The following is a 12,052-nucleotide window of genomic DNA, read 5'->3' on the forward strand; positions in this document are numbered from 1 at the left end:
CAACTTCTTGGTTACTATTGGTTCGTTACAATTAGGCACTTCGTTTGAGGCTGAAACAGTCTCCTGAACAGGGAACCTGCTCGTCGTTCATACGGCCGACATACTGGACTTATCCGGAACCCAGTTATCGTTTCCGAGTGGGATGCGGTAGGGGTCCCATACGACAACGATGTTCGACAGCGACTCAGTGACTGCTTGGTATAGCAGCTACTGAGCCGCGTAGCAGTGGTTTAGATTCAGTTGCGTCACCCTTACACCCGTGTTTTCGCAGCCTCCCATAAAGTGTTTGGTGTCCCGTTTTCCGGAACGTACCACGCACTAGGGAGACTTTTCACAATCCTTCGCCTAATGGCCTACACCACCGCAACGCCAGTCCAGCGCAGGTTCAGGACGTATGACCTCCCTCAAAGCACCAGAGCAAACGTCCGAACTTTCTTCAGTGCCAGGTTCGCATCTGCCGACGCTAGTCGGAAGGTAGTTACCTGGGTCCCCGCTGGACCCTTTCGGATTGACTCAGAGGCCACCTCCACCCCGCATTTCTCTTTGAGGGCTTGTGTAACATCACACCCTTTGATGATTTCATCCAGGTTTTTAGGCTGGAGAGGCACCTCCGAGGTAGATGCCCGACCTCTTTGCTAAGAACCTGCTCAGCTACCGCTTACCGACCTGCCCCGTAAAACAGATCGCGGTGAATAAGGGGACATCGTTTTGAACCTGTATAGATTCAGTTGCCCTCCTAGTCATCGCCTCTTTTTCGGAGGCTTCAACCCGAGCCACAAGTTCGACGTACTCATTTTGAGCTTGAGAAGGCTCTGCTTCAGATGCAGATCCCTGGCGATATTGCTTCTATTCGCCGCGAACTCGATGATCGCATTGAGCTTTTCGGAAAGCGCTGCCACCATAGGACGCTTGTTCCTGCTTTTTTATGGCCTTGACTAGCAAGGGAACATCGCACTATGGGACATTTTCATGCAAGCAAGCGGACAAAATATTTTTATAAGTTTTTTCAACACTTCTGGTATTTTTTCTACTTGGTATGATCAAAACACGTTGCTTAAGATAATTTGTGACTCTACTGCGGTCTACTTTTGATAGAAGCGGGTATTTTTTTTGTATGAAAAACAAAAATTACACATGGATACATGGACTTGTTCGAAAATCAACCCGTCGCCCCTTTAAGTGGCTGCGCTCCCCATTTCTCATACGCTTTTGATTGCCCTTAATGTTTGATATATATACGAACACATACATACCTAAAATCAGGCAAATTATAATATGGACAGTTTCAGCGCGTTGGTATTTGTGTGTTTTGACTGTGTTCGTGTTAGTGCGGCTATGATGTGACGGTTCCTACAACAGTATTCACTTGAATTTTTTAGTATGCAAAAAAACAATATGGCGTAGGAAGAGAACGTTAAGGACACACTACTCTACACTACACACTATACTTCTTACTTTAATGGGGTGGCATTCCAAAAAATTAAAAATTGAGTGAAACGATAGAATGAAAGATTTCAAACGCTTACTACTTCGTTACCACTGAACGGATTGTAGTCAAAATTCATCACAGCCGATACTAAAGCATACAAACGATTTGACTCTGTAAACAATTTGTAGTTGCTGTTGTAGCTTTGTTCGCTGATTTACCGTAAACCGAATCGACCACTAGCAAGCAGATTTGCTGGTGCCACAGCGCAGGAGGCGATGATTTCATGTTTGTATGGCTGCACCACATGCATCGACCGGCAAAGCGGATGGTTCTTTCTGGAGCAGCAGAAATTAGGTGAAGGCCTGATCAATAACGTTTATAAGAATAAAATACATTTGAAAGTTATTTTGGTATCATGATCAACTTTTTTTTTCAGATTTCGTATATTTCCTATTGTAGAATCAGGAAGCATTAATAATAATAAAAATAAATAAACAAATAAAACAATAATAAAAGAAAAAAAATGGTGGAACAGTTTTCATCCGAAAAATAAAAGAAGATTTTGAGACAAATTTTCATTCCAATTTTTTGCGGTTTTTCTCATCGTATTTTATTGCATGGTGGGCGTGATTTTCACTTTCCCCTCATTCGGTTTTCGGTTGAGGGGTGTGAATGCCTAGCTATAAAAGAACGAGTGTCTCGCTGACAAGCTCATTGTTTAGTCGAACGCCGTAGACGACACAGCAGGATGGAAACCGGAAAGCAGCAGATCGAGGAAGACGAACAACGGCAGCGGAGCGAGCTTACTTCGGCGATTAACCGCTACTTGCGGCGGGTGCCGAAGAGAACTCCCAAAGTAGAGCAGCACGAACCTGACAGATTCGTTAGACCGCTATCTCCAATTCACGACACCTATGAAAACCAAAAATTTAAAAAAAATTTCAAACGCTTGGTCGCAGGTAATCGCTAAATTCTTTTGAAATTGTTAATAGACTCTTTTTGTCATGCTTCTCTTTTCTCCACCCATAAAGCCTTATCAATAATATTTATGAAAATATACTACACTTAATAGTGAATATGTTATCATTAGCAAAAAAAAAAATCCAGATTTTGTATATTTTCTATGAAATTAAAAAATTTCTAAAACGGTTTAAACGCTTGGTCGCAGCTAAACTCTTTTAAATTGTTAGTATGCACCTGAAATAAGGACCCAGCTCGGCAGCTCCCGGGAGTAAAAAAAAATGTTGACCACCAATATTGGAAATATTTTTTTTTCTAATTTTTTCTTTTTTACGCTTTATTTTTTCTTTCCCACCCGTAAAACCACATAACCACAGGTTTTTGTGAAAGTCCAATTATTAATCCTTAAAAAAATATAATACAAATAATAATTGTTCTATTATTATGGTCAAAAAAATTTTAGAGGTTCTACTTTTCTCAAAAAAGTGCTCTTTTACAATTTTCATCTTCATATCTCAATATCTTAGGTACAGTACCTGATATAGTTGTAAAATGTGAAACTTTTCATAGATGAAGTGTCTGCTTTCTATAAAAAATATAGAGAAATAGAACGGCGACAGTCATTTTTCCGATTTTTGTCCGCCTGAAATCCTATAGTGCATCGACCGTTATACCCGGTGTGGAAACTGGCGTATTAACCTTTCCGTCACCGGGTTTTGCTGCATCCGTCTTCACCTTTTTCTGCGGAGACCGCGAAGAAATTTGGTTGTTTCTTCACACCCGTCACTTGTTTTTTGTTGATTTTCATTCTCGTTTATGGAGTCCCCCTTCCAGCCGCTATCCTTATCCATGATGGAGTATTTGCTTATGTGGTCCCATGGTGGTCTATGCCGAAGCAGTGAGGTCATGGCTAGGCTAGGTCGCCCATAGCGCCTTATGAGCAACTATGTTACCCCCGACCGACGTAAGTCAGGAGAGGGAATCTGGTTCTAAGACCAATTCCCACCATCTGATCCTTCTACTGCCTGATTCCCACCAGGAAATTCACGCGGAACGTACTGCCAGGCCTGCGGGACGGAGCCCCTCGCACCGGGTACTATCTCGCCGTTTAAAGCCGCTGTCACACGACTTTACTAGGGAAGCTCGATGCAGGTGCCAGTCCAGAGACGAGGTACCATAACGAAGACCAACTCTAGTCCGTATTCTACGCTACCAGTTGCCATAATCTGAACTTTACTGACATCGGCCCCATTTTGGATGACGGCACCCGTTGTTGGTCCGGGACTGTCGGGTACTATCAATGGTCACACACATATTGCATGACCTCGGCGATAACCGCGCTCCTACCAAAACTTTTCCTTATTACTTTAAAAGCAATAGCGCAAAATTGCCTTTTGGGTAACAAACCTATTACTTTAAAGGCAATAAAATTCTTCCCCAGTCAAGTAACAACACATACTGCCATATATTTAGCACGTGTTACGGGAGTACGACTATCTAAAAATGGTCGTTTCAACCACATGCAAGATTTTTTCTGTCGAAAACTGCTCCCTTTCCATGTCAAGCAAAAAAAAAAAATCACACACCGTCGCATATGTGGCACATGTTACAAGTTTCTTCAATCTCCAATTCATCCGGTGTGTGTGTTCTAGTTCGCATACGGAGTAGAGAAAAAATATGACAAGAGCTGCCAAGCAGCATTTTCCCCGTTATAGAGCATGCAAACGTTGATGATTAACAAAGACTTGAAATGCGTCTTGAAATGATATCACGATCTGTAAACTGCGTTAGAGAAAAACAAAAACATTCGCTTTCCTGCAAGATATCTAAAACACATACTCATTGGTTCATGGAAACTCATTTGCACCTGTTTGAAAATACAATACTCGTGCCTAACCAGACAATATTCGCAACTTCGACAACTCTGGTCAGACAGTATTACATATTTCCATTTCAAGTAAACACTGGGGGACGAAACGAAAGTGTTTCTAATTAGACATTTGAGGTTGACAGTTGAGATTCTGATTATGTGTGGATGAAGGGGACAAAAATGAACCTGGTCGTTGCATCAATACAAATGCAGTGAGTGAAGTCTTGCTAACACATGTATTGCGGTGCTTGGCTGTATGTTCTCCTCCAGAAACACATACAAGCGTGTGGCCGTCATAATTTTTATATCTTTTTGTTTGTTACTCTTTGTGTATAATGCGCAGTAATAAGACACAATAAGTAATAAAAAATTGCCTTAAAGTTATAAAATGTTCCTCGTTTGCGTTGGGTGTATCAGAGCATTTCATCTTCATTTTACGTTTCAATTTTTAGCACATGATGCTTATTTTAAGGTTACATGGTCTCATGCCGGGTACAACGACAGTACCTCAAACTTGTGGAATCATTTCGTATATCTTTTTGATGGCTGGATGTATGGAAAATGTATGTAGATATTTAACCTGGAATTTTTGCGCAATTTTCACCATGTAGTACTAATATGGTGGAGATAATTGTGATATTATAAAAATCCTGCAGATGTTAGCTATCCAATGACATATTAACCATTGAAATAGGTACAGTTATTCAGGAACTATTAGCATTTGGAAACATTCATTGCGCCAACCCTAGTATACTAAAGAAAGACGTAGTCTTACGTCAAAATTTTCAAAAAATAAAGATAGCAGATAAACAAGCTGCCCCAAGGTGCACCATTCCGTTGGCGAATTTTGGTGTTTCGTCCACAGGCCAGAATTTGAAATAGAGAGAGAGGCAAGCTTCTCGAAACTGTAGAAGCAATAAGGTAAGGACCCTACAATTCGCCCACCCACTAATCATCTGATTGTTTACGGGGTTTGTTATGAATTATGCCAAATAATATTTTAATTTCAATCTCAGCTATTTCATTTTAATTTTTAAACACGGTTCTAAGAGTTGACACTATATTGCGAACAATAAAAAAATAGGTGGGCGAATTTTGGGTACTCGGATAAAGTGGGCGAATTCTGGGGTCGTTACCCTATTACATGTAAATGGTTTTTTTTTTCAAATTTCAAAGTTTATCCACAATGCTTTTAAAAACAATTTTCGGCTAGATAGCCACTATTCAGATGATTGAACATGAAGAGTAGTTGATAAAATATCTTGAACTCATCCAACCAGAGGCAAAACTAAACGCCATCTAAGAGTCATTCATCAACAATCCGGTGGGTTACCAATCATGCCCTCGCGCGTGCGGATCATGCTATCCGAGCGTGCAAAACTAAGCATGCATCATGATGTAATGTTATCTGGATGGCATCCAGCGAAGAATACGCAGACACCAGGACAATTACAAGCTACCTCTGCGTGTGTCAGAGGCGCTCCGGAGAAAACAGTATCAACCTGTTATCAGCAACCTTTCCGTACCCTTCCGCTCCCTCGTGATTCTTACAAATTTGTCGTCATATATCTTGGCTGATTAGTGGTTATTACGCTGCAAGATAATCGTCTGCTAAATCAATTAGCATTAGATAAGCTGGAAAGTATAAAAATATTGTACTGATCTGGGAAAACATGAGTCAATTAACGGCTAAGTCTGGGACTCGGTGTAGACAGTGTTCAGTGCATTGACAATGAAGATTTTTGCGACGTTGCTGGTGATTGGCCTTGCCACACTGGGATCGGCCCAGTTCGACACGCATCAATGGGCAGGCCGCAGTGGTATTGTGCATCTATTCGAGTGGAAATGGAACGACATCGCGGATGAGTGTGAAAGATTTTTGGCTCCGAACGGTTACGCCGGAGTGCAAGTTTCTCCGCCGACGGAAAACATCATCGTTTCTGGAAGACCCTGGTGGGAGCGCTATCAGCCTGCTTCGTACCATCTGAACACACGCTCAGGAACTGAGGCGGAATTCGCGAGTATGGTATGGCGTTGTAACCAAGTTGGAGTGCGCATTTATGTGGATATTGTCATCAATCATATGGCTGCTGTTTCGGGAACTGGAACCGGAGGTTCCCAGGTGAATGGATTAGAGTTCCCCGCAGTTCCATACGGGAGCGGCGATTTCAACCCGTTTTGTGAGATCACTGATTACAACAACGCTGAACAGGTGCGCAACTGCTGGCTTGTAGGATTACCCGATCTAGCTTTGGGAACGACTTGGGTCCGAGATCGCATTGTAGATTTGATGAATAAGTGTATTGGTTACGGTATTGCTGGTTTCCGTGTTGATGCGGTTAAGCACATGTGGCCGGGAGACCTGGAGCATGTATACGGAAGACTCAATAATTTGAATACCGATCATGGATTTGCAAGTGGTGCAAGACCTTTCATAACTCAGGAAGTTATTGACTTAGGCGGTGAAGCTATTTCCAAATACGAGTACACTCATTTAGGTACAGTGACCGAGTTTCGTTTTTCCGCTGAAATTGGACGAGTTTTTCGTGGCTATGATAGCCTCAGCCATCTCGTGAACTGGGGAGAAGAGTGGGGATTCCTACCGTCTTATCTTGGTCTTGTATTCGTTGACAATCATGATAATCAGCGTGGACATGGTGCTGGAGGAGATAATGTTTTGACACATAAGGTGTCTAAAAATTACAAGATGGCTACCGCTTTCATGTTGGCCCATCCGTACGGAATTCCCCGAGTGATGAGTTCCTTCTTTTTCGATGATGGTGATCAGGGTCCGCCACAGGACGGCAGTGGAAATCTCGTACCACCGTCGATAAATGCAGACGGAACGTGCGGAAACGGGTGGGTGTGCGAGCATCGTTGGCGACAGATTTTCCACATGGTTGGATTCCGCAATGTCGTCGCTGGAACCGGGTTGAATGACTGGTGGTCTAATGGAGGACAACAAATCGCTTTCTGCCGTGGTTCTCGAGGATTTGTTGCGTTTAATTTGGAGGGCTATGACATGAATCAGTCTCTGCAGACGTGCTTACCAGCGGGAAGTTACTGTGACGTTATCTCTGGTGGCAAATCTGGAGGCAGTTGCACTGGCAGTGTGGTTACCGTTGGTGGTGACGGCATGGCAAACATCTTTATTGCATCGGGAGCGGACGATGGCGTACTGGCTATCCATGAGGATTCGAGACTATAAAAATAAAGAAGATTATATTCGTGTGCACACTTTCGTGTTGATGGTTAGACTAGAATTGAAGAACTTCTATACCTAACACATGCTAAACACTCGTGGAAAATTTCGACTGAGAGACGTGTTATATGTTGCAGATAGAGTACGTATTCCATGAGTATTTTTTCGTTCTTTCTCAACACATTCTCCCCGTATCAGAAGGTTCATCAAAACTTCAATGGAAAACTCATCGATCGACGTAACTGGTATAAGTAAACACAATACTAGACCCAATAACAACCTACCAAAAAAGTGGTTAATGGTAATTTTAGTTCGTTCTATTATAGGATTAGGAGACAAGAATCTCTGTTAGAAACGCTACGGAGTGGTTAGAGAAGTATAGACTCCTAGTAGAGCGTCACTGATTTGTATTCATTATATTTGATAATAAAATTTTGTTCCATCAATTGCGTAGTCTTGTAATGACCATCTATGTCATTTAATTATAGTGATGGTATTACGGAAGTTTAGGAAGCTATAGCGGAACAAATCTAGTTTCAATCATTGTGAAAACACCGCACGGTGCTACCCGAGTGTATTACAACTATTACTCAGTGTCAACAAAAATGACTAGTACAAGACACCTGACTCTTGCAGTATGCAGCGGACGCGATTATCACTGTGCGTGAACAAAATTCGAACTAATTTGTATACTGGTAATTTGATGATGAAGGCAAGGTGGCGAAAGGTGAAGCATTATTTTTTCAATATCCTTGTATGGTCATGCCATCTAATTTTTAATATTATTGCATGGTGTGGCCATCCAATTTTCATTATCCTTATAGGGTGCAGCCATCTAGTTTTCATTTTCGTCTGGCGGATTATGCACGATAAATCGATTTTGCTAATAACCACAGTTTTATGCGCATCCATGTCATCAGATGGCAACACTAACCGTTGTAAAGGTACCGTGGGCAAAATGTATGAAAAAACTGGAAGTCAGGTATCTTGCTCTAGTCATCTTTGGTGTCAGTGTGAATCACGACGGCACGCGAGGCCACGATTGAAACACCGGTGCCAGTATTGGTTTTATATTTACAACGCTGGTGTTTCATACTTCGGCAAGCACCAAAGTCGAGAGCCTTAGCTTCGTGAAAAAACACTGTTTTTTAGTAAGGAACAATATCAACAACGCGAGCATATATGAAAACGATTTGATGTGCATTGAGCGCTATATTCCTATTGTTTCAGTGCCGTGCCCGTGCCGTGTGTCATCCGTGTACGTTTGAGATTGTTGCTGCGAACGCCTTCATATCAAAGCACCGTGCCGAGGAAATAATGGAAAAAAATATTGTTGTCGATGATTCCCCGTAGAATGCACGGCAGACACTCGCGTAGATGTGTATTTGAAGTAGTGACATATTTCTTGTAAAGTATGGTTACTTACCTTACCAAACACTCCAAAGCCGTGGTGTTTTTGCTGTAAGTAACAGCCGTCTCCATTCCACTCGGTTCATGGCTGCAGTTTGTAAGCTGCCTCTGCGTTGCTGTTTGCGGACTGCGGAACCATTTCGCCTGAAAAATAGCAAGAAACAAAAAATAAGTGTTTCGGTTAGTTTATGTAGAAATAGGATTATGAGAAGCAAAGAACGGATAATTTGAGGAATTAAGCTACTTACCTAAAAGCATACCATCATGATGCCGTTCAGTTCACTATTAAACACGAACGGGGAAGTCAAAACAAACCAGCAATCAATGGAAGATGGCCGATGATCGATCGATACTTAGATCACTTTCAAACTATCCGTCTTGCTCGAAATGAACCCAGTCGATGAATGTTGAGGGGAAGTTAAAAGGAGATAACTGCTGATAACGCATATACCGCTTGGAACAATGGAAATTGATGGTTAAAGAGTAATCCCTGAGTAAAGCTGAAGCTCTGAAAGAGTTTCCGTTTTGAAAATTTAAATGAGAAAAACAAGAGATTAGTGCTATATAAGCGATTAGAAAGCGTCGTCACTTTTTTGGAGAAACAGAAGTCTAAAGCTGGCGGATGCAGAAGCATAGCCAATCAAGTAAACAGAAAATATATTTTTTGAAAGTCTGTGGAACGTAGAAGGTAGAAGTGTATCTCAAATAAAAATTTGATAAAAAGGTGTGAAGTGATTGAATTTCAAATTTAAACCAACATCTAAAGGTAGTGTATCCCACAGGACGGGAGGTTTTGGTATTGTTGCTGGAGTTGAGCGTCGTCGCTGCGATCCCGGTCAGTCAAGCTTGATGCGGATAGTGTGTGTACATACTGCGACGAGGGAAATCGATGCATAAGAAGATTCGCGAATTGTACAAATTTTAAATAGTGTAAATAGTAGTCTTAGGAATTAGAAATTATAGAAATTAGGAATTAGAACCAACGATATATTATTTTTTCTTTGCTTAAGTTGATAAGTCCCTGGTGTGGGAGACAAGAACACAGGAGTAATAAAAAATAATAATAAATAAACTAAATGAATGAAAATAAATCAGGATATTACACGTAAGCATTTACTCCCCTGAAAAGAAATCCTCTTTCCGTTCTCTTTGCAAGTTGAAGTGGAATTTTATATTCTAATAGGACTGTCATTCGTTTGAGGGGAATTCTTGTTGAGGGGAAAATATTCGTTCATGTGATGAAGCAAGCGGGGAATGCTATATAAGCGTGTGTTAGCCTTACTGGGGCTCATTCTTGTGACGAATTTCAACGGCACCACACCATGGAGAAGAACCAAGGACGATCTTTGGCGATGGGAAGCGGCGAGAAAGCAAAGAAGCCGAAATCCGCTTCTTTGCCAGCGAGGAAACCCGACAACCAGGATGCAGCGAAGAAAAACGAAAAGCGTGGGACGCTACTGATGTCTATCCAGCAGCAGCAGCAAGGAGCGAAGCTTTGGTCAGGAAAGGCCTACGACACGAAAGTTTAAAGTCACAATCGGTTCACGACACCTGGGTTCCTATTCTCGGAATGGTTCCAAGGTATCGGTTAAATTTAGACGCGCACCGAATCCCTGAGATTCAAAGGGGGAGTCTTATTCTCGTAACCTTATAAGTTCAACCTTCTGCAGGTACTCTGTAGCCATTTCTCCAGTTGATAGCCACTGGAGGTTCAACTGTATCCTTCTTGCCGTCCTGGATTTTAACACGTTGGACAACCGGGCGCGAATCTTGGATACCACGAGATTATGATCCGAATCAACGTTTGGTCCTATAAACGGCCTCACGTCTGTAACGTCTGAAAAGTGCCGACCATCAATCAGAAAAAGTTTTCCTACCCGACCTGCACATTTGCATCCCCGATGATGATCTTGATGTCGTGTCCTGGGCACTCATTATACGTCTTTTCCAGGAACTCATAGAATCGAAACCAACTCCCCTTTCTGCTTTCACGTCACCCCGGTAATATATGTGGTACCTACTTAAATAAAGTGCCCGCAATAGGCTCTACTGCCCGGAATTCGCGTTCTCCCGTTTTCGGCCACCTCACCTCCTGTATGGCAGCAACCTCCACATTCACCTTCTGCAGGATTTTTCTGCACGTACCGGTTCGAGTAGAGTCCCCACATTCCATGTACCGAGTTTCCAACAATCGTCGTCCTTTTTCGTTCGCCTAGGTCCATGCCGATTATTCCGTTCCATTTTAATATCTGGATTGTTCTTAGTATTTTATATTCGGCAGCATACCTTACTGGTTGACTTGAGACCCTAATGTGGCCATTCACCTCTGTCCAGCAACTCCTATCCCAACCTCCACGAGGTGCCGACCGGAATACAAGTAACCTTAGCGGAGATCGGGTAACCAACCCCCGGTGGAAACTATGGTCGTATGCTGACTGGGAAAGGGGTCGTACGCGGCTGTATCCCCATAGTAGGGGCGGCGTACAACAGCGTCTGATCTGGAGCGGGCGGCTGAATTATGGAATGCTGTATCCCGCCAGCTACACCTAAAATGACAGCCCCATCAGCAGGATGTAGGTATCGCAACCCTGGTAAGGTAGCATGGGAGCTGCGTAGCCGCAAGGTTACAGAGTCCGCTTTGTCAAGCGGATGGTCGTGGGTTCGAATCTTAGTAGAACCAGGCCATCCGATGTCAAAAAGGACTTTTAAGCATGGGTTTATTCTCAGGCTTCCCACCAGTTAACCTTCCTTACGCTGAAATCTACAAATACCTTTGCGTGACTTCCTCTTACCAAAAAATAAGCCAGTTTTATTTGCCAGAAGGACGCACGACGAAACTTTTCCAGGGAATTATAATTGGTGATATTTTGCAAGAGGAACGAGTATCGGTATAGTAGAACAGTAAGCGTGTAAGGAAGAGTAGCACATTACACACAAGCACTGATAAACAATAATAATAAGCATGCCACTTCTCAATAGAGGTTTTGCTATTAACAGAAGTGCGGGATACAGCAGACACCCGGGCATATATCACAATAGATCTACGATTCTGGTCGCAGTGAGGAAGCCCATACAAGAAAAAAAAGGTAGCCTACTGAAGCCTTTCTTCAACCACAAACAACGAATTTAGAAATACGGAACGGATCAATCGGCAAAAACCTAGGCTACGAACACGGAAAAG

At 42.5% G+C, this 12,052-nt stretch overlaps 1 protein-coding gene across 1 annotated transcript; it reads left to right on the forward strand.

The window, feature by feature from the left end:
* The first annotated feature begins 5,941 nt into the window (after positions 1-5,941).
* Positions 5,942-7,496, forward strand: LOC129717950 (alpha-amylase A-like). The gene has a single exon (XM_055668252.1). It carries the CDS (start codon positions 5,992-5,994, stop codon positions 7,465-7,467), a length of 1,476 nt encoding a protein of 491 aa, XP_055524227.1. The 5' UTR covers positions 5,942-5,991; the 3' UTR covers positions 7,468-7,496.
* Positions 7,497-12,052: the final 4,556 nt, after the last annotated feature.

Source organism: Wyeomyia smithii, chromosome 1, assembly GCF_029784165.1.
Source record: "Wyeomyia smithii strain HCP4-BCI-WySm-NY-G18 chromosome 1, ASM2978416v1, whole genome shotgun sequence".
Taxonomy (NCBI): Eukaryota; Metazoa; Arthropoda; class Insecta; order Diptera; family Culicidae; genus Wyeomyia; species Wyeomyia smithii.

Excerpts from the sequence above, each read along its gene's own strand:
- LOC129717950 (XM_055668252.1), top strand. The coding sequence starts at position 5,992 with ATGAAGATTTTTGCGACGTTGCTGGTGATTGGCCTTGCCACACTGGGA.